General features: G+C 26.8%; 1 protein-coding gene across 1 annotated transcript in view; it reads right to left on the reverse strand.

Annotated features, from left to right (window-relative positions):
- Positions 1-5,735: 5,735 nt before the first annotated feature.
- Positions 5,736-24,279, reverse strand: part of LOC107444469 (multiple PDZ domain protein) — a 54,793-nt gene continuing 36,249 nt past the window's right edge. Inside the window, exons 23-35 of the mRNA XM_016058620.4 lie at positions 23,722-23,918; positions 22,491-22,585; positions 20,409-20,478; positions 19,225-19,281; positions 19,001-19,102; positions 18,818-18,889; positions 16,837-16,999; positions 13,634-13,836; positions 11,995-12,078; positions 10,575-10,796; positions 9,322-9,438; positions 8,319-8,416; positions 5,736-5,811 (exon numbers count right to left, since the gene is read on the reverse strand). Of these exons, the coding sequence (XP_015914106.1) occupies positions 8,336-8,416; positions 9,322-9,438; positions 10,575-10,796; positions 11,995-12,078; positions 13,634-13,836; positions 16,837-16,999; positions 18,818-18,889; positions 19,001-19,102; positions 19,225-19,281; positions 20,409-20,478; positions 22,491-22,585; positions 23,722-23,918 (1,463 nt within the window). The 3' untranslated portion in view covers positions 5,736-5,811; positions 8,319-8,335. The remainder of the gene's footprint in view (positions 5,812-8,318; positions 8,417-9,321; positions 9,439-10,574; positions 10,797-11,994; positions 12,079-13,633; positions 13,837-16,836; positions 17,000-18,817; positions 18,890-19,000; positions 19,103-19,224; positions 19,282-20,408; positions 20,479-22,490; positions 22,586-23,721; positions 23,919-24,279) is intronic.

A 24,279-nucleotide genomic window follows, 5' to 3' on the forward strand; every position in this document is an offset into this window, starting at 1 on the left:
GATTAAAAATTTCATTTGCTACAAAAAAATAATAAATAAAAAATACAAATTGAAAAATCGACATGTTTCAAACGTTCAAAAACAGGCATCCATTTTCAAGACTTACCAGGCGTAAATTAGAAGAAACAAAAGGGATTTGAAATATAAAACTTAAAGTTGTTAATGAAAAAATTGGAAAATAAATATAAGAATCAAAACAAGAAAATCCACAGTAGCCAAGAGAGGTAAGTGAGGGTAAAATGCATTTTCACACGCTATGTAGAGGTGGTGAGGAACAAGTGTCGTTAACAAGGGAATCAGCATTCATATGAATAAAACAAGATAGGCTGGTGTGATTGGAGTAGAAATAATTTTGACATTGTCAAAATCACATTTATGAACAAAATTTCAACAATATGCAGCAATTGATGATTTCTCGTATTATTAGTTACAACTTAAAACTACAGAAAAAAAAATAATTCAGGATCAAAATCAAAAAAGTTCATTAAGTAGGTTTAAACGACCGCTCCCTTCATTTACACCGTTAGTGTACTTATAGCGCCACTTTGGGTTAAATTTTAATGATACACAAATATTTAACATTTAAAGTATTTTCATTTTAACATTCTGAGTTATTAAGTGGGTTACTTTGAGTCAACAACTTCAAGACGAGTTTGCTCTATATCGATTTTTTAAGATGACAGTAGCAAAATTCATTATTCTGGTCCACACATCCATCTCAACCAGCCTGAAAAAGCACCTGACTTGAATCTCATCAAAAATCTGTGAGACATATTAGAACAATGGTTAATACGCCAAAATTAACATCTTTACAAAAGCCTAAATTTGCAAGACCAAACCTTTACCAAGTGGTTTAGATCGTATCAGCAGTACTGGTGGATTCACATCCTAATAAAATCTAGGCGCTCATCAAGTCCAGAACCAGAGTTACAGAGTATTAAATTATGCTTTTAATGATTTCACTAGGGGTGACTTATTTTTTATCAGATGAACTTATTATGCAAATAAATAAAAAAAGGTTTGCCCTAAACTAACAATGAAATATTCATACATCTTTTTTTCATGATTGTTTATAAAACAGTACACAATGAGTTAGTTTTTATATTTGCATCATATTTAGGACACAGAAATTACTGAAACATGAAATAAGCATATTAAAAATTCTAATTGATTATGTAAATAAAATTTTGAATTTATAAGGATTTGGCACATACATAAACTTTTGCCTATTACTATACACTAAAAACATGATTTTTCTTTATCACAAAAACAAACTTGCCTTGATTTTACAAATTAAAGGTACAGTAATTTAATGAAGTACACTCACATACATATCCTTAGTCTATTTATTTAATGACAAATATGACAGTTAACAGAGTCATTTAAATATATATATTAATGGGTTAAAATATAGTTTCTTCTATTTATTTATTTTTTATGTATATATACTTTTGCCATCCCATATGCAGTAAATCTAATCAAATGTCTGAAAAAAGTAAATGTTTTATAATATTCTTAAATTGTAAATTAGAAATCTTTTTAACTAGCAAGGGAAGTACTTGACAAAAGTTTTATATGCCAATGTACAGTACACAAAACAGGCAAGCGAACTTTTTAAAACTAATAACACAATTTTCACACGTTAGGACTTGAACATAATTGTTTGAGGGCCTAGTCTTCAATAAGCAAATAAATTTGTACAGAGAATATATTAAACTACAAAATCAGAGACAAAAACACATTTTCTCTAAATAAGTATACTTTTTTCTTACATGGATTTAGATTCTTGACCCTCAAAGCATGTGGTAGCTGCAATCTCAAAACTATGGTCCTGATTGTTTAGGCAGGAGAGTCGTTGAAAGTTTGTACCCTTTATGTTAGTTTAACTTTTTGCACATTTTGTCAGATCTCGGGAACTTTGAATCGAAAAGTTTTGCACACAATTATAATAGTCATTTATTCTAAAATAAATCCAAATAAAAAAAATTATAATTAGTAATTATTTTATATTATAATTACTTATTATTACATTACTATTTAGTATTCTTTATTATTTTACCAAAAATTCTTAATTGTATTGTATACAAGTTTTTACATCAATTTAATGAACATAATTTTAAATCACAGAAATCACAATTTGAAGGAAATAAGTATAAATAAGAAATAAAAATTCAAAATACGAAAAATTCAAAAATTCGATATTAGAGAAAAGAGTGAAATTAACATAATGGGAGCTAATTTTCTTGCCTAAATAACTGGGACCATATTTTCTAGATTCGTAACACCCCCTATTTTAAAGGTTTAGAATCCAAATCTGTTGAATAAATGGATATTAAATCAGAGAAAGTACATTTTTGTATCTGATTTCTTATCTTAAAATATCATCGGTACTAATTAATTAACAGAAATTAAGATTAAGCTCCAGAACTACAAAGATCAAGCACTAGTATGTGAAAATCCGATCATTAGATCTTAAGTTAATAAAGTATTTCCCTTATTTTATACAGAAAAATTTCACCTGAAGACGTTTTGATAATAATCAAAGATAAAAAATTATTTTAGAATAAAGAAAGAGCAAATAGTTCTTAATAAATGGGGGGGGGGGGGAAAACGCCAAGTAAAATCAAATGTTTTAATGAAAAAAGTGTGTGTGTGTTTCATATGTTTGGCAATATTACTGCCCATCTACATAATATCTTAACATTTAGAATAACATATTTAAGTGAATGATGGTCTAATTCAATGGTAGATTGCATAGTATTAGATTCAATGTGGGCGGAATGAATTCAATTATGCTTTACTAATACTGACAACAATTTTAAACAACACTAAAAAACCAGTGAAAATATACTTAATACTGGTATTTCAATTGTTCTAAGAAAATAATTAAGTTCTTATCAGAGAACTAGGCAGTGTTTAAGCAAAATTGTAATTTTTTTTAAAATTTTTCACATTGATTAGTGTCCTTTTAAAAAGTATAATGGAAATTTAATACATTGATAGGAAAAATATTTTGCATTTTTGTCATTAAAATTACAACATATGCATTCAGAAATGCAAAATATGTGAAGAAAAATAAATGTGAAACATTAGTATATTTTTAGTTGAATTTTAAAAAAAAATTTAAGAAAAGAAATCATTAATCACAAGCTCAAATATATACATTTTCATGACTTTTAAGTTGTGTTTATAAACTCCCTGGAAAATATTTAATTTGAGCAATTGAAATTTTGCTTTATAGGTTTTACAAATCACAGTGTTTTACAGACTCTATTCTATTGAATAAATAATGGAAAAAAAATTATATTACTTTAAAAACATGCTCTGTTATAAGAGTGCACATTGTTATATAGTTCTATTCTGAATTAGTATATTTACACTACTTCTTTCAACTAGATAACATTGACATAAACATTGTGTATAAGCACCTTTTCTATAAGCATAATCCATGTTAAAGCATTCTAAAAATATTTATTATAGGAAAACTAAATAATAATAACACTGTACAACAAATTTAAACATTTTTACTGTCCATTAGCTGAAACTTGGTGATTCTTTATAACAGAAAGCGCTTGATTCATATTTTAAAACCAAAAAGGCCCATCACCTTACTGTCTCGACTTTTAATCCATATCCTTGAAATTTCAGAAAGGTAGATGAGGCTTCTGAGATCAAAAATGTTGGCGACGGTCTCAGAGTCAATGAGAGCATTTCCTTTGCCCAAAAATTTTTATTATGTGTTATTAAACTATGTTAAGTCGCAAAGCTAAAATAAGGTTTTTAGAGAAAATGGTGCGTGTAAACGAAGAAAATAATTATTTTACAGATTTGTTATTTTTAACAGAAAATATACAAGAAATACATATTTTCATCTAAAAGATATTTTTCATGTTGTACAGTGTAATATAAGTACTTTTAAACAATTCTAAATATTAATTTAAAAGGGGACTTAAGGATCAATACTACAAGGAATAAAAAGTAGCAAGAACTATTTCATAAGATATGAAAAAATGGAAGATTAAGACACTCTAAATTTTATAAACAACAAATTGAAATGAATAAGAAAGACTAAATTTTATGATGTAATTCATAATATTCAAGAACCACAGTAGCATTTAAAAATCCAAAATTACAATGTTTCTGATCACACTAAATAATTTAACCATTGAATGAGGAAAAAATACCACTCTTTGATAATGTCAGAAAAATGGATTGCTGGCACTCTGACATGAAAAATTGACAAAACTCTGAATGAGTAACAGAAAATCATTTTCTCAATATTTATCATTGAAATAACTAAAATTAAAAAACAGTTTGCATCCCTTTTTTAAGTCAGTACATCAAAATATAAAAAAATTATTGACCGAATTAACTTTTAATGCTCTTGCACTTCATAATGCTCTTTTTTTTAAGCAAGCATTCATTTCTGATTTTTAAAAATTGCATAGAACTGACATTGGCTAAAATTTATTATTATACATACATTATTTATGTGACAAACTAATCAAGTCTGCATAAAAGCAAATCAGTCAACAAAAATAAAAAGACGTGCAACTAATTCTTTACAAATATTTGTTAATATTTATTATAAATATTAGCAATTATAATGAATTCATGAAAACAATATCAATCATCATTGATAGAAGCAGGTAATTTCTCATTTATAATGCTCTTTCTTTGGAGAAAGCGGATTACATTTATTTGACTAAAAATTGCATAGAATTGAAAGTTTTTAAAAATTTATATTATAATTATATTTTTTATGAGACAAAAAAGTTTGCATTAAAGAAAGTCAGTCATATAACCTAAACACAAAATTAAAAGACATAGAACAAATTCATAATAAACATTGTATTCACCAACAACTTTTAGGGAAAATTTCCGAAGCTTAGATATTTATTTAAAAGATCATATAGGTCAGACTTTTCTTAGTGCTAATGCATATGATTTAAAAATAAAATAAAAGACTATACGACTCAAATTTAACAATAAATATTTATCACACAAAACAGTTTAAATGCTGGAGAAAACCATCTAAATGCATTCAACCACTGTCTGTGGAAAATTACTGAATAAAATCAAATGCTATTCAAAAAACCAAATAGTCAATAAATTCAAAACTTTTTAAAAATATTTTTTTACCTAAAAAGTAAAAACAAATATTCTAATCTAAAAATTATTCAAATCACATTCATATGTTCTTTGGAACAACAAGTTTTATAAACTAATTATCTTCTAATATAGTTGCCTTGTTTAACATTGTTTCAAATAAAATCTTCTTTATTTTGCCATATTTATTTATTTAATTTTAAATAAAAAATCTGCCTTCTATCAAGGGTTTATCATTGATGTTTAAATACAACTATCAAAAAGTAGAGATGATAATATAGAGAGTTCACATTAATGTAAAAATGAACTAGCAATATATATAAACAAATACTCAATAATTCAAGACTACAAATAACTTGAAAATAACAAAACAGTATATAAATATCTCAAAACTTCATCATTGCAACATTAATTGATAAACTAGATTATTCATTAAAAGTACTTGAATATCAAGTAGTAGGATTCAGTACTATTTTCATCTGTAAGAAGATAAAATTAACAAATTCGAGATTAAGATTCATACAATCTATTGTTCTATAAAACTGGAAATTTTCATTACAATTTGAAACTGGAAAAAGTTGTGAAAATTATAAAGCAGTATATTTTTTTAAAATGTCTAAAAATCATTTTTCTTTATCTGCATAGGGATGAAAAGTTGCATAGTCACAGGATATCAATATAAGGTACTTGGGTGCTATACATCTGAAAATATTTTTCAAGAAAAATAGAAATTAATATACATATTTGATATAAACGACAATACAATAGCATTACAGTAGTTTTATTTAAATTGCGTTTTATTTAACTCTGGATATATGTTTGATATTTTAAAATTTATAATACAAAAAAAACTGTAAGATTACTTAATCTTTCAACGAGAACACAAATCAAAATAAATAATTTGCTAATTATTAACAATATAAGAGTTTTAAATTATCAAAAATTAGAAAAACTAATAATATATTTCAGAAAACTGTTAGAAAATAAGAGTTTATAAGAAAATAGTGTTCTTAGAGTAAAATATCAAGCATAAAAGATATTTACATTACATATAGTGTACATTATATTATAATGTATTATAATACTATAGTATAGTGTACCAGTAGTTCATAAATTGAACTTAATTAATTAATAATTTTATATAATTAGAATTTTTCTCAGTATGCAGAATTCTGCATAAAAATAATATTAAAACAATGGTGATAAATTAAATTTAACTTTGGATAATTCAAATTATTTGCACAATTACCATCAACTGATTCAGTGTTTCAATCTCCTTTAGAAAATAAACAAAAATAATCCAACTTTCCAAAGAAATTTATGTTAAGCAGTTACAGTTTAAAGAAGCACTGGCTATTCTTCTTCATAGGCTATGACGGAACAGAACATATTTGATTTATAATGCTTTTGTTCCATTTTTGGTCATTTAGTTTTGAAATGCTAAATTTCTGGTCATGGCGCTTTTGCAAAAACTGTTCCTAAAAACGTCTTTTTAATGAAAACCAAACGAGATTTTCTTCCTTATCTCTTTAATACTGAGCTTGCATGATTGTGCAGGTTAGGTACTAAATTAATTTTAAACAAGTTTTAACTGATTTCTTCACATAGCTACTATTTTAACATTAAAAATACCCAGCTGCTACATAACACATAATATAAGATCTTAAAATAAATAATATATTCAAGTGTGCATGAATTACCTTTAATTTTTTATAATAATGTTTAGAACTTTTTACATTTTGAGCTACATAAAATAAAGTACTTTCAAATTGCATAAGGTCCTAAAGAGTTATAAAGCATTTCTCATCTAAAGCCTGTCACTTTTGTGAAATCACTTTCAAAGGAGACTCAATTTCATGGCAGTTTGAAAAGAAACTTTTCTCCAAAAGTGTAGTCATTCTTTAGGTCTTAGAGTCGTGGCATTTCTTGTAAATTATTTAATGTAGCATTAATTTTGCAACATTTTTTATTATTTTTTTGTGTATTAAGTATTGTTTATATGCTCTAACTGGTATTTTCAAATGTTTAAGCTCCTTATAAGTCATTAAAATTAGCTGAAAAGGTAAGAAATATTAAAGAAGTAGGGAAAAAAAGAATCAGAAGAAAAGAATTTAAATTAAAAAGAAATCAGAATTTTTGAGTCAAATGCTGGCTCAAACCTAGTAAGTATGAAGTAATAAAAATCCAGTAAACCAATGAAGTAATAAAAACCATTTGCCTTTTTTTAAAGTGATAATTAGTTAAGAGGTTAAAAAAGTATAATTTTAAGAAAAAAAATGCAGTAGTACTCTCAGTAGTAGCAATTTTCCAGCACAGCTTCAAACTGCTTTTCAAATCAATTTTTTTTTTTTAAATAATCATCTCAGCATCAGTAGATAAATTTTAATCTCAAATTTAAAAGAAAAAAAAGGAACAAAGTTACTTTAAATTAATGAAATTTTGAAAATTAAAAAACAAGAAAAATTAAAAATATAAATTCTTAATTTTCAAAAGCTCTAATTGATATTTGTAGTTGTTTGCATAAGAACTTAAAACATTTTTAATCTTAAATTATTCCATTTGTTTTTAAGTGTGCACAAAATTTTTTAATTAGAATAATAAATTTTAAAATAATAAATTTAATAGAATAATAATTAATTAGAAAAATAAATTTAATAGAATAATAAATTTAATAGAATAATAATTAATTAGAATAATAAATTTATTAGAATAATAATTAATTAGAATAATAAATTTAATAGAATAATAATTAATTAGAATAATAAATTTAATTTTAAATTTTTTATTATTTATAATATTGTTGAAAGCTTTTACTATTTTTTTATTTATGTGTTAATTTTTCTATACACATGCTACACTAAGCCTAATATTTAGAATTTAGTCTTGGTCTGACAGTGCTAAAATCTCACACAATTTTGAATTTATAATGATTTTGCTGCTGACTGATCACAAAAATTCTGCTACTGGGCACTTAGACGAAGTTTATTGGCTACATCCTTGGTAAAAGAAGTAATCTCTTACTATTTTGATTGTTTGAGAGAACATGTATTATCTAAATTTTTAGATATTTAGAATTTCTAATTTGGTTTATTTAGAATTTCTTATTTGGTTAGAATTTCTAATTTGGTAACTTCGAATTTTCTAAGCTATACTGAAGAATAAAAAATAATAAAATTTAAACAAACAATCAATGAGTATCAATCACTTACTTATAAGAAGCATTTTTTTAGTGCATCGATCTTCTAGGTGGAAGATTTATTTCACATTTTAGTCTCCCGATTTTCATATTAATATTTCCTACACAAGTCTGAAAAATTAAAATGTAAGGTTTGAAATAAATTTAGGATGGGGGGAAGAGAAACTTTAAATCATAGAGATTATGCTTTACAATAAAAATATAGAAATAATTATAAGGAATTGCTTTTGTTAGTAATATCACAAAGCTGTTCAAGATAAACATTAAGGCAATTGGATACATCACATGACAGCAATATAAAAATATACTCACAGAAAGCTAAGCAAAAAAAGAAAAAAATACTACAGAACTTTAATGATTAAAAAAATTTCCAGTAAAATAAGGAAAAAATAATTCTTTTCCTATATAACAAATAAACTAATTTTCAGTATACTTGCTTAAAGAAAAACAGTTTATTCTAAATCTTATTATCATTTTTTTTAATTAATAAGCAGATATAATTGTATTTGTGTACAATATTAATTTAAATTTTGGATAAAGTAAATGCCTTATGGGAAAAGTGCAGCATGTTAAGGGAAGCCTGCTATGACAAGCCTCAAAGTCACTGTCAAAATATTAAAGTTAAAAAATTGCCTGTTTACAACAAATTAAAAGTAGTTAGTCTATTTTCATTAAAAGAGAAACAAAAAATGTGTTTTTTTTTGTTACTATTTAAGGGAGAAATATACAAAAAAGATAATTTGATGACATTTATATTTATATTTGGTATCAATACAGTAAAGTGAAAAATGAACATCATTACACCTTATTTTATTCATACAATCTAAAGCCTTTATGTTTACAGTTTATTAATAAAATTGAGTTAATTAACTAAATTTTAAAAAACTGCTTTTTGGTCAATAAGAACGAGTAAGCAATTTATAAAAATAATTTATCAGAAAGCACCTCAGGGTGAAATATATTAATTAATCAACAATGCCTAAAGGATAAAAAGGATGTATTTAATTTAAGCTTACCTTTAATAAAATAGCAGCAATTTCTTGATCAGCTTCCTTTAAGTTTTGCCCATTTACTTCTAAAATTTGGTCCCCTATCATTAGACTCCCATCTACATCAGCAACGCCACCTTTAATCTAAAATTAACATTTTAGCACAAGCAATGATTAAAAAATACTATTTAAAAGATACATTATTAACAAATTAATAATAATTAAAAAAAAGAAAATTCAAGTTATCCGAGAAGAATTGTATTTTCTCTTCCATGATCAAAGTTAAAAATTTAATAGGTTAATATTGGTAAATAGTGATCACAGTTTGAAAGTAAAAAATAAGCATTAAACAAAGATTAAATTATAAGATTCAACCAAATAGTTCCAAACTTCATATTTTTCTAAACAAAATTAAAGTAAAAATTAATATAATTAATTTCACAGCTGATTCCATCATTTACAATATTTAACACTTTTTATTTCATTCAATAAATAAAATAATTAAAAAGACATTCAAGTTTTCTTATGAATTTCACTTCAATAATTTTTTAATATAAATTTCATGCTGCTAAAGAAAACTAATGAGTCATTCTTCTTTGGGTAAAGACACAAAAAATAAATATTATAATTTGTTTTTAATATTTAATCAAGTTCGAGACATTGAACCTGATAAAAACTATTTAATAAAATAAGGTTGGGCTTAATTCAATGGAAAAAATTTTAATTTTGTTAGATTTTATATCCATAAAACTGAAAATTTCTATTGATTTTGAAACTATTATTTCATTTCTAAAAGAAAAATTTCCAAGAAAAATTAATGACCATCCACAATGATGTGTTTCCTGCAAAGTGTACAGCAGTATGACACCAGTTTTAGACACAGAAAAGACACCAATTTTGAAAAAGATGTCCAGCCAGAAAGTCATGTTGAGTTGTAACATTGCAACCGCCTCACAGTGAGACCAATTATGTATGAAAACTTTTCTCTAAGAATGACCAACTTTTGGATCAAGAGGTAAAAGAAAAGAGCATTACGGAAGTAAAATTGTAAAAAATTACACTGATTTAACAAAAAAAACTCATTTTAAAATAAATTCTCTGCTCTGTAAATACTGGTTTTTGCTTTTTAGATAATAATTTCAAAAACAAAAACATTTTTTGCTTGGAAATTTACAACATTCGAAATTCATCACAATATAAAAAAATATCATTCCCAGTGCATGAATAACAGAAATTTTAAAAATTTGAACTTTATTTAAGACATAAAAAATGTTACTGACCACTTCTGAAATGTAAACTCCTGGAGCATTATGTTTTCCAACAATACTTAATCCCAGACCACGACCTGGTTTCTTGAAAAATTCAACAGTAAACTCGGCCAAAGATGAAACTTCACTAGTCTCTTTATGCCTATAAATGCGTAATTCTACAACTGGTATGGAATGCCTGAGTAAATTAATGGCTTCTACATGAGTAGCTCCTCTAACATCATGTTTACTAATCTAAAATGTAAGACAATACTATTTCAATATTCTATTATTTAGTACAATAATAATATGTATTTGTACTAAATGTACAATAAATACAATAAAACCGTACTAAATACACTCGGCTTTAATATTTCGTCAAAGGACATATTACAAGTCTTATTTTATTTAAAGAATAAAAAAAATAAATTATTTGTTAAATTAACATTGTACTGAATACTTACACAGAACTGCACTGCACTAAATAGGTGACAAAATTAAAACAATATTTTACTGCGTATAATGAGAAAGTAAAAATAAAGACAAAGAAAGAAAAAATTTATTTTTTATAGAAATTCATATTGTGAATAAAATAAAAAGTTTGAATTCCTGTTCATAAAAATTCTTAGCTATGCAATGAACAATGAATCATTTTAGCACACATTAAACTTTACTTGTACATTGAAAAATTATTTTAAGATACAAATAAAGTTGAATATATGCTAAAACAATTTATTGTATTATTAATAAAAATAATTTTACTTTTCATAAATAGTTTTTTTAAAAATATTAAAAAAGGCAGTTATAAATGTTTGGCCTATTAATTGAGTTACAACAGCAGGTAAATGCAATTGTCCATTCAATAAGTATGGCATTTCTTAGAAAATGTAATGCTGGTTTTTGGAAGCTATAATTTTAGCCAAAAAAGAAAGATAATTAGATTAATCAAACTTTCATTCAAATTAGTAATAAAAATTTAAGTAGACAAATTGTGACACAAAAATCTATGAAATTAAAAGCACTTGAGAAAAAAAAAATTTAAACCAAGAAAATGACAAAAAATTTTTTCAAATAAATAGATTCAAATTCAAAGTATGACACTATCATAAAAATGAATCACATTTTAACATAACGCACAGTAAACATTTATGAAAAACATAAGCCAATTATATTGGTTATAAAAATAAAAAGTCTAAGCTAATTAAATTGGTTATTAAATTAAAATAAGCCAATTACATCACATTAAGCAAAGCTTTTTAATTAACTCAGACTAATTCACTATAACCTTCTCCATAACAACCATATACATTACATTCTATTAGCAAAGCTTTTTAATTAACTCAGACTAATTCACTATAACCTTCTCCATAACAATATAGAACTTCAAAAAAAAAAACTGCTTTAAAAATGAATCTATTATTCCACAGTATTATTAATAAGTAGAAAGCATTACCTCAAGGATCTGATCACCAGGTTTTAGCCTTCCATCTAGAGCAGCAGCGCCATTAGCATAAATTTCATGAACTATTACACAACCCTATTTAGAAAACAGAAAAATAAGGAACTATTTCTAAACATTTTATACAAATCCAGCTTACAAATTCATGCGTTTAAAAAACTTTAACAAACTAGTAAACACCTTAGAAAGTAAATGAAAATTCCAAGATTAAAGTGTATAAAACATAAAAAGAGATTAAACAAAGAGTGAACAAATGGTGAAAAACAGCATCATGCATACTGAATTTCAACAATATATATATATATATATATATATGTATATATTTGTGATAATGTAGACAGATCACTCACACCTCACACTATTAATAAAAAAAAACTAATAAGTAATACGGAAAATTTAATAAATATATTGAAAATATGACTAATAAAGACAGTGATTAGAAATAAGCAATCATTTCATAAAAAGCTTTCATTTATATTTCTTACAGACACTAAACATAGTTTCATTAGAAATTAATTTATTCTTAATTATATAAAATTTGATTTGACTTTATTATCTGAATAGTCTATGGAATTTCTTAACCACTAAATCAAATTCAGTAGCATGTAAGCACATGGAAGGCCAAGGTTTTCTGTGCCCAACCCAGTTTTGTTGCCCTTGGGCTCTGGGGTGCAGGAAAGGATGTTCTAGGTGTATGGTCAGTCAAATACAGAACCACCAGTGTTTAGTCTCCAAACATGCTTGATACTCATTTAATCCACCCACTGAAGGGATAAAAGGCTGAGTCAATTCTGCTCAGTCTGAGGATAAAACACCAGATCCGTGGCACAGAAGCGTGAAGCGCTACCATTCAGCCACCCAGCCTCTTTTTTACCTCTACCTAACTGTACAAGCTAATTCTAAAAATATTTTAGATGTTAACTCAATTTTTAGGATGTTCTGCAATGACTGCCCTAAACCTATAATTTTAAAACCTCAGTGAAAAATGAAGTCAAAGAAGTAAAAACATAAATGGTAGCAAACTAATATTTAATTATAATTGAAAGGAAACAAAGTAAAAGTGGCGAACAAAACATTGAAACTTATCACACTATTCAGAAGGAAAAAAAAGTTAAAGCCAATTATGCAATTAGGCAATTATACGATGAAGCCAAATTCCCTCAAGGAAACAAATTGATTTCAATGTTTTACGTCCCCTCTTACTCAATATTGTTTCAACAGATTTTGATAGCATTTTTGTTTTTTTTAGAAGGATTCTAACAATACATATTAAGAATGGGGATTTCAGAGCACTCTACATAATATAAATCTTTATGTATAAGAAGTATTTTAGGGGATCAGATTAAGATAGACTAAATGTAACATTTTCAAATCAAATTTAAAAAAAGAATTGATTTCAAACAAAAACAATAAGACCTTGATTTTTTCATTAAAAACCAATCTAATGATTTGTTAGAATAAATTTTTCTACATTGTAATATGTTCTTTATTTCTATAACATATTCCATTATTTTATAACACATTCTTATACAGGTTCCATGAATTCCGAAACATAATTACATTAAGTGTTCTATGCATTATATACATAATATATTCTCAAGAATATATCATCAAACTGCATTTATACACTTACTAAAGGGGTGTCTGAACCACCAACTATACCCAAACCAAGGCCATTTTTTTCACGGTGTATATCAATCACCATCTCTTTTCCAACAGAATCTAATGTAACACACGGATCAGAAAACTCAGCAGGTGGAGGAATAGGACAAACAGGCAAATTTGGTGATACACTGTTTGGGGATGGCGATGGACAGGTGGAAGAAGGGGTTGAACCTAAGAAACAATGATTTTAATGAACAAAAAAATCACTCAAAATTGCCTTAGATACTAAAAAAAAATACTAGATAAAATAGATTAGATACTAAAAAAAAATATTTTTATATACACTTCTGCAAAAGAGTTTTTGAAAATTATATAGCTATACAGGTAAAAATTTAGACTTTATATAGCAGTTAAGCATTCATATTAGACCTGAAAATTTAAATTTTTAGTTGGTAACCAGTGGCCGGCAACTTTTCTTAAAATTTAGTAGCCACTTTTTCCTCAAACCTAATGAGCCGGTGTCAAAATTTAGTTAAATATACTGTCCACATGAATCGTTCCATCACAAATAGTTAGATTCTGAAGGATCAAAATTTTAAATGGAGACATTAACATTTTAATGAAAATTCTGTACTCCAGAATCTTTTTGTGTTGATGTACCTTTATCATTAAACAATTTTCAAAAAAAAAGAAAGGAAAAAGTGACCAGTTGTTTATGTAAGTTACCACACGGTGAGTGGTTATTTTTCCAGTATAATTCACATGACTGGTAAGTATGTATACATTTCATCAGAATCTACTTATGAGAAAGGATTCAATGCAACATTTTGAGTTAAAATCACGATTCTATGCAGATTAACCACTGAAAAAAACAATAAAAATCGATTGAAAAGAAGAATCTTCAAAATTTCATCCATTAGCTAAAATTGAACATTTTGTAGATTACACAAAAGAAAATAGGCATATACAAAGCATTTATCCACTTATCATACTTATTTTTTTAATAATAATGCTCTGTATTTATTTCATCAATGCCTATTTTGTATAAAAAAAACCAATAAGCAACGCAAAACAACTCTTTCAATATTAAATAAATAATCTCAAGAAACTGTAACAGTAAGATATTAAATGATTGTAAGCTTCATTGGCTTCAAAAATAAACAAATATGAAAAACCAGTTGACATGTTTTAAGTGCTTCAAAAATAGGTTTTCATTATCTCTCGGCCACTGCGATTTTTCTCTCTCTCCTTCTATGGTTTCTCTTGTTTTGTTTCTCTATTTTTTCATATTCATTGGTAACTTTACATTTTTTATTTCAAAACTTTTTTTTTTACTTTTATGCCTGGCAAGTCTTGAAAATCGGCACTTATTTTTGAAGCGCTTGAAACATTTTGACTGTTATTTCCTATTTGTTTATTTTTAAAGCGAATGAAATATCCACTCAGGTAACTCTTTCAATACTTACTTGTAATTAATATATTTTTTGCTAATAATACCGAATACTTAAAATAAAAAGGTTAATGTAAATATAATGTTGTTAAAGTTTTTTCTTTTGTCAGATTAATAATAAATACGGTCACAAATTTTTATCAATATGCAATCAAAGAAAAAAAATTTGGTCACGCAAAGCTTTAAGTTTAGGGAATACAATTTGTGGATTTTTTGAGCCCTGACTCAAAAATAATTTCACATATACTTTGTATTAAACTTTATATTGCAACTAAGCAAACAATTGAGACACAAAGAAAGAAACCAATTTTAGCACTGTCAGCGTTATTCGCAGCTTTTTCCGAACTTTTAGCTGCAAGCTTTCCGGTATCAAACAACTGATTTCCCCCATGTTATTCAATGGGAGGGTAATGTGTAACAGGAAATTTCCATACACTTTTATACAGGGGCTCTATATTTGGAAAGTTAAGTTTCTCTCTTTCTCAATACTGAATAAATGGAGAATTCAATTAAATATAACAAAAGCATTTATTTAAATTTTCCATAGCAATGAAATATATTTCAATTTTTTTTCATCTTTTTATGTAGAATTGCTTATTAAGACAAAGTAATTAATTTAAAAAACATAACATTTTCCATCATCATTATATTTTACAGACATACTTAGAAACCCACAGTTCCAAAAATTAAAAAGTAATTAACCAACCTAAAGTAATTGTCATCATCTAATCTCAAGATGTAGAAACACATAACAAATGCTAATCTCCAAAAAATAGCTAATTAGATTAATTCTTTTGACATAAGAACTTCCAAGCATTTGAAATACCTTTTATTCATTGTTATTTAACTCTTAAGATATATGTTAAAAAACATCTCCCTCATTATATGTAATAATATTTAATTAAAATATATTTGTGCAGTAGAAATAAAATTTATGCATACAAAAGTTAACTAGAACCATATTAAATTATAAACTTTAATTAGAAAAAAGAAATAAAGCATGTTCAAATGGCAATAAGCACTGTAGCTGCTTCAATGCAATTCATGTTCAACCCTCTGAATGTCGAAAATAACATTTTAGTCTTCACGATTCTCAGCATGACAAACTAATCACGCATACATTAGTGGATGTAAAAATGATCCACCCATTTGTGATTGTACCAAAAGGTTACCCCTTCCTTCTTGCTTCCATGAAAATGACGGGGTGAGGTTTCGCCCTCCATTTCTCGCTCCCGTGAAATTTCCAGGCTGGAGCGTTCAGTAGTAATGCACCAATAAGAATGAAACTAATTCATCTCTTTTTTCCAGAAAACATTTTATTTCACATTTTACACGCCAGATGGCAGTACCAGGATATTTTTAAGGCAATTGTAGATAGTTTATTTTAAACTAAATGCCAGCACTAATCAAATACGTGTATTTGGCAAAATAGTCACTTTTAGGACCGTTTTCTTGAAAATTAACCAATCGTGTAAGGGTTAATAAACTCTAACTATTTAAATTTAACATTAAAAAATTTATACTGTGAACAACACTGCAAATCACATTAATCCACTGAATTTGGATGAATATGTATGCTTTTATAAAGCACAAATCACTTTTAAAACATGATGATGCATTAAATTGATGATGCATGATGAATTAAAATAAAAACGAATGGAAATCATCATACTTTAGCATTTAAACAAATATAAATCAAGTCTGAATGTATTAGTTTTTTTTCTCTCAGATAAAATTACAATAATAAAGAAAAGCAATAACTCAGCCAAAAGAACACTTACTTTTACGACGGCCATTTGTTTCAGGTAGAGGTATTAAGCTATTTCTGGGTTTCTTTTCGTGATTGATATCATTGTGCACTGGGCTGGAGGAAGAACCAGGTTTTTGTGAATTAACAACTAGAAAAGTTATAGGGCCATCTTCATTCTTTAAGACAGAAGCAGCCTAAAAGTGAAACGTTTTAAGTTATTAGAAAGCCTCGGAGAAATTAACTTTACAGATCAAACACATTTTAATGCACTTGGCCTTAATATTCATACTTTTAAAAAATAGCCTAATTTTAAACTTAGAATCCCTTTACACATTCTATTGAGAATTTTCGTTCTAAAGAATTTTCGAATATTTAGGTATTAAATTAAAGCATTCCTAAATCTGATCATTGTTGGCCATAGTGGTCGTGGAGATTAAGAGTTCACAATTTCGTGACCAACACCATGATGGAGACAATGTTGGAAGCATTGTGCACCAACCGCTGTTACTTACCAGACAAGCTTCCACCCATTGATCTAAAGATAGTTAGGATTCAGGCCGCCATCAGGGAACAAATCTCAGTTCTTCATAATGGCAGTTCATTACCTTAACCACTGAGCCACCATGGATCATATCTAGGTATTAGATAATGATATTTTTGCTACAAATGATGAAAAGTTGTGGACAAATATTTTGTCTTGTGTCATCAACAAATTTGAAACTTTTCTATTTCTAATGCATCATTTATTGCCAATTTAGCACCAGTGTGTGATGCTATTTTATTGGTTATCATATCACAGGCTGGTGTGAGATCGATAGCAAATGTGCTTAAACATAAAAAATAGGAATATTTGTAGGAAACTATTTCAGATATAATTCAAGGGTTTTCTCTAGTATATTTTATATAATGATAAAATTAGGTGCGGTTGGAATTGTATGATTGACTAATTGAACATCGTGGTGAAAACAGAATAACGAAAATGACAGTTGAAGATGAAAACTGGATCACAATTATGATAAAACTTTTATTTAGTATTTGTAGAGCTCCAGATACAAAATCATATTTTATCCATAATAAAACTCTCTAAGTTAAACAATAAATTTTGAATAATAATATTAATAAGGACTAATCTCAAGGGTCATGGGAGATAAATCCCCCATGACCTGCCTAATCAAAAGTCAAATTAAAAAGTTATTGAATAGTTCCCAACAGACAGTTAGGAGCATGAGAAGAGATCCAAGGTTGGTGATTTATCATAAGATAACATAGCCAAAAATGAAGCCAACACCCCATAACCAATATTAAATTTGAAAATAATTTGGTGAAAATAAATTGCCAAAAAGACTTCGAATTAGTATAACCATGTAACAGAAACATTTTTGTGGTAAGAAATAAAGTATAAAGAGTTCAAAATAGATTTTTGTTTTCGAGTTGGTCGCAACAGTGAATTAATACTAAGTTAGCCGTTACGTTGATCATTAAGAAAAGAATAAAATATTTTATATTCCCTTTTTATAAATGTTAACAAAAATTAAACAATTGGTTTAATTTAATTAAAATTTGGTTAAGAATAATTAAAAAAATAAGTTTACGAAATTAAAGAAATTTTAAAAGCTAAGAAATATGTAATGCATATTGTGGCATCACATCACTAAATTAAGAAAAGTATCTAGTTTTCGAATACATAAAAAGTATTCGAGCTAAATCCTGCTATGAGCCATAGGGGTAATAGAGGTTAGGGGTCCACAATATTATGACCAATGGCATGATTGTGACAATGTGGTCCTCATTGCAGCCAGGCCAGTTTTAATTCCTAGACAAGCTGGTACACATGGATCTGAAGCTGGATGGACTTCTATTTGCAGCTGGGGTTCCACAGTTCTTCATAACGATATTTCAGTGCCCGAAACACAAAGAATATTGTTTTAGAATATAAGTTTTCAAAATTTATTCCAACTAAACTATACAGCATTTAAAAATTTACTTTATGAACTTAAAATAAAAAGACATACCAACTCATAATCAGCACCAATAAGTTTCATTTTGTTAACAGCTAATATCATATCACCAACACTAAGCCCAGACTGCAATAAAAAATATGCCAAAATAAAAAACTGCAAGTCTACAAAATAAATTTTATTGCTATTTCCAAAATAAATAGTAAAAAAATAAACAGTTTAGGTAATATAGCATACCTTTTCAGCAGGACTACCTTTCTGCATATCAGATATAAAAATACCTCGACCTAATTCTGCATGTTTTCCTTCTAAAATCATGATTCCTAAACCACAGTCACCCTAAAAATATAAAAGCAATTTTTCTAAATTCTGTAAATACATAATTTCATGAAAATTATTTTTAAAAGCTAAGAAGCATTTCAATGCACAATTGAAGTTTCAAAAAAATTGTAATAATTCACCTTTTTGGTTGTAATCATCCGCACTCCTGGATGAGCAGCTATAATATCTTCCATTTTCTAAAAACAGTGTATGCAATAAAACAATAAATGTAATAAAACAATATATGAAATAAAACAATGCATGTAATGAAACTATATATAATTAAAGTTGTGTACACTTGCATTTTCAATACATGAAAAACATTAACTGAAAATAGAGAAAAAAATGTTTTATTTCTTAAGTGAAAAAAATTTATATTAATAAAAATAAATAAATATCAGAGAGTTATGCTTGACTACAGAAATGTAACTAATCTTAATTTAACTTGAATAATAATAAAAAAAAACAGCTATAAACTATACTATGTGAAGCATGTGATTGCTGGTAAATTGCACCACCCATCTAACTCAAAATTGAATTTCATTACATTGCAAGCCATTTTTTTAATTCCAAGTCTTCAAACTTTAAAATGGTTGCTGCAATAGAAAACGACTTCAAGGATAAAATCCAACGAACTATTTGTTTTTTCAATTTTCAAAATGTTATACAAGAATATGCATTCATCCTATGTAAAAGAACTACATAATTAACAGAACTAGAAAAAAGTAATAAAATGAAAAACACATAAAATAGTTGAAACAAAAAAAGAACAAAAATTCTAAAATGTAAAAAAAAAAAAAAAAATTTCAATTCCACAGAAATTTATAAACTAACAGGTATATTGTTTTTACCATATAATTGTTCAATTAATAAGCTATTTGTGAGAAAAATAGTAAATTATATTCAAAGAAACTTACTAAACAAATATCGCTGCTTTGTTTAGTAAGAAACCAACAACTGCTTCAATTTTTAAAAAAAAAAATTTGAAGCCAGGCTCATTAAACAAATCTTTCAAATAAATTAGGAGATTTTGTCCACATGTGAAATACTTACTACAAATCAAGATTCCTGAACACACTTAACAGAATATTTTTATGAATGCATGCAATTTCAAAAATAGTCTCTAAATTGAAAAATAAGCACACAGCACTGAAACTGTAAGACAAGGGGTACAGCTTGAGGGCAACTATGTGATCAATGACTGCATGTAATGCAGCATAAAACCCAAACTTTCTTTACTTTTGTATTATTCTAGTTTATAACTTTCACCTTAATGGGAAAAGCTGAGTTAAAGAAACAAAGAAAGTTCAATGAAAAATCATACCTCATTTTCTAAGTCCATAGGGAAATGTGTAAGAGGCTTAACAGCCATTTCCTCAATACTATTTTCTTTCCTAAAAAGTTCAAAACATAAATTGTTAGCTAAAATATACATATGTATTTGAAGGGCAACACCGTGATAAGTCACACTTTTCTTGAAGGTGACATTTTTTATAAACTGTTCTTTAATATTGTTTTCAGATATCGTCAAAACTGCTTTTTTTTAACAAAAAATTATTTACCTGCTTGATTTTAAAATGTGGATCATCATTATACTGCCTCAGGACCTTCATTTGCAAACATCAATAATAATTTTTTTATTACCATAGTAAGCATTTTGTTTTATTTTTAAAACCAGCGTTAAAGAGCCGACCAAATTCTGAGTTTATGACAATCAATGTTCAACTCCTTTGTCTTGTGATTTTGAACTCACCGTAGAAGACAAGGAAACTTTTGGATTAAACATTGGGAGAAACTAGCCTTAATGAAGGACTTTTTGATGGAACTAATCTACAATTACATTATATGAGGAGAAAAACTATGAAAATCATTCCTTGGTTAGCTCAACATCATGGAGACTGATCTATTTCATTTAGTAACATTGCAGTTACAAATACTGAAGTCATAAGCTAATGGCCGAACTAGATAGTTTCATATCAAAGATAACTATATAACTTAAAACAAAATTAAATATAAATTTTAAAGGGAGGGGGGTATAAAAAATTTAAATAATAGAAAAAGTCAAAACATCACCGAATACTCTAAGATGCTTAAAAACATCCAATACTTTACTTAAAATATGACAGAGCTCTACTTTAAAATATGCTATTGTTTTGCTTAAAACATGGCAGAAAATCAACATGAATGAAGACTTCTTGCAAAAATACACAGTTTTTCTGACATAATTCCTAGCTATATGAAATAATGCAGAAATTTGAGTACAGTGAATACAAGTTAGGTTGTATAAAGATGTCTTTCGATCAAAAGAATGTGTGCCAAATTACTAGTGTCCCATTTTTCTTATTGTCATTTCAATAAGTTTCTCTTAATTTCTTAATTAAGTTCAAGAATTCAGGACTCCCAAAACTAAATATTTACACACCATAAAAAACTGTTGATAACCATTTATATATATATATGTTACAGTAAAACACCGAAATCTGGAGAATGTCGACATTCACCGGTGAATGTCAACATTCACATAGTTGCTTGGTGTATGTCCAAAATATTTGCTAAATACCCTTATTTCAGACTCTCACCGGTGAATGTCAACAATCACATAGTCGCTTTGGTGAATGTCCAAAATATTTGTTATATCCGATTTAATATTAATTTATTTGTTAATATTACTATATTTATATTTATTCTATATTTTAATACTTACTGACGATAGATTAGAAGAAACATCAGTGTTTGGAGTATCGGGCAAATATATACCGGGCAGTGGCACTTAACCTTAAAAAAACATCAGTGTAGGGTATACCAGGCAAATGTATACCGGGCAGTGGCACTTAACCTTAAAAACATCAGTGTAGGGTATACTGGGTAGTGGCACTTAACCTTAAAAAAACATCAGTGTAGGGTATACCGGGCAGTGGCGCTTAACCCTAAAAAAACATCAGTGTAGGGTTAAAATATCGAAAAAATGTAATTATATCCACTAAATTCATATCAAATCGAATGTAATAAATAATTCGGACGTTCACCAAAGCATATCTGTGATTGTCGACATACACCAGTGAGGGTCCGAATGTACAAGAATGTAATGAAATATTCGATCTTTCACCGACGTATTTGATGTTTGTCGACATTAACCGGTGAAAGTCAACAACCACCGATTTCGGTCTTTCGACGTGACATATATATATATATATATATATATTATTTGCCTTGATCTGGCTATTATTAACACCCATTTATCTGCCGATTTTATAATTCGAATTGAACTTATTATGAATGTTGAAATACAAACTTTTCTGCCACTAATAAATATTTAATATGTTAGATCAAAGGGTGTAAACAATTTTGCAGGTTTTAAATGAAATAAATAAGCATTAAAATTAATAAAGTTTTAGAATAAACTTACCTCAGAATAACAAACTTGCATGTTTTTGTCATTATCCCTCTAATTGTAGCCGAAACATTTAAATGACACCGGTTGTATAACACAATTCCATTCACCTATAGCGGAAAACATTGAGTCAAATTTAAGATGACTGAAATTTCAAAATGAATATATTAAATAAGAAATTGAAAACTATAGAGGAAGATATTGAATATATAATTTTGAAAATTGCAAAGTATCCAGTATTTTATCGTAGATAGTAATATTTATTTTTTGACTATTAAGTATCTCAAAACAATTACACATATAAGAATTATTTATACGAAATTATTCTAAGCCATTTCTAATTAATAAATAGAAAACAGTGGTACATTTAGCTATGTCCCAAATTTTTCTTTCTCATTTAAACACCTGTTAGTTTAAGACATAAAATTATATTAATTAATTTACACAAAGTTATACAAATATTTTAATTATCTATTGTATTTACTCAAAGTTATCTAAAATAATTTTCAATTATATAGAAGAAGCTGCGACCAACTTCATTAAGATGTGATTTATATTTTCCCCTCTCATTTAAAATATATGTTTCTCAGTTTCAAAGTAAAGAAATATAAGAATTTTTAAATTATTACATGAAAAACATAATGATTATTAATAAACAATACATAATCTTTATCATAAATAGATATCTTAATGAATATAAATTCTGTCAAGAATGATACTAAAAATGAAATGATTAGCAAAGAAAGAACAAATATAAGTTTTATAGAAATAATAGGACATTACTACCAAAAAGCCAAATAAAAAAGAAGAAAAAATGGATGTTTTTAAAAAATGTATTCAAATTAAAATTTTTAACAGTTATCTGTCATTGGTCATTTTTTCATAATCTACATTATGATTCAGCATTACCAATCAATGAAATTACATTTTCTTTACACTGTAATGGGTTATAAAATTAAAAAGAAATAAATTTTTATAATTAGAGGATATACTAATTTTTATTTACTAATTTTAATATACTAATTTTTATTTAATACACGGAATTTTTGGGCCAAAATATTCAAAAGGCATAAATGTATGACACTAAGATTAAAACATTTAAAGAATATGGATTAAAACATTACTTGAAATGGAAAATTGATAAAAATTAAAACTAAAAATAACTTTAACTTTTGAATTTCAAAGAAAATAATTATGTTTCAGATTAAATTAATCTTATTAATTATTTCAACTGAATTTATCTTACCTCCAACAATTCATCTCCAACTAAAATTGTACCTGTTCTTGCAGCATTCCCATTTGGGAACAGTCCACAAACAAAAGTACTCATCTTAGAGCGATTTTTATTACCTGCTAAACTAACACCTAATCCATTAGCACCCTTTTCAATTTCAACTAACATCGCACTACCTTTAAAATCACCATACTTTCTTTCAACTTTCCCTACAAAAAAGAAATTAAATTAGAAAATGTAAAAATTTAAAAGATATATTTAAGAGACGTAAAGGCATACAATAAAAATAATAAATTGTATCATATTTTTATCTTAGTTACACGCATTTAATACTGAAGGAATAGTTAATAATATGGAACTCTATTTTGTTGCTGACTACCCGAGTGTCGAATATAAATTAATAAAGAAATTTTGTCTCATTACACTACATTGAAAATTACATTTTAACATGCATGCTTTTGTGCATAGCAGACCAGTTTCCCCAATTCTCTGAAATAGTGTACAAGAAAAAAAATATTCACACAAGTTTGTAATTTGCAAAACATGAAAAAAAGTGTTTTAAATTTTGCT

Source organism: Parasteatoda tepidariorum, chromosome 6, assembly GCF_043381705.1.
Source record: "Parasteatoda tepidariorum isolate YZ-2023 chromosome 6, CAS_Ptep_4.0, whole genome shotgun sequence".
NCBI classification, from domain to species: Eukaryota; Metazoa; Arthropoda; class Arachnida; order Araneae; family Theridiidae; genus Parasteatoda; species Parasteatoda tepidariorum.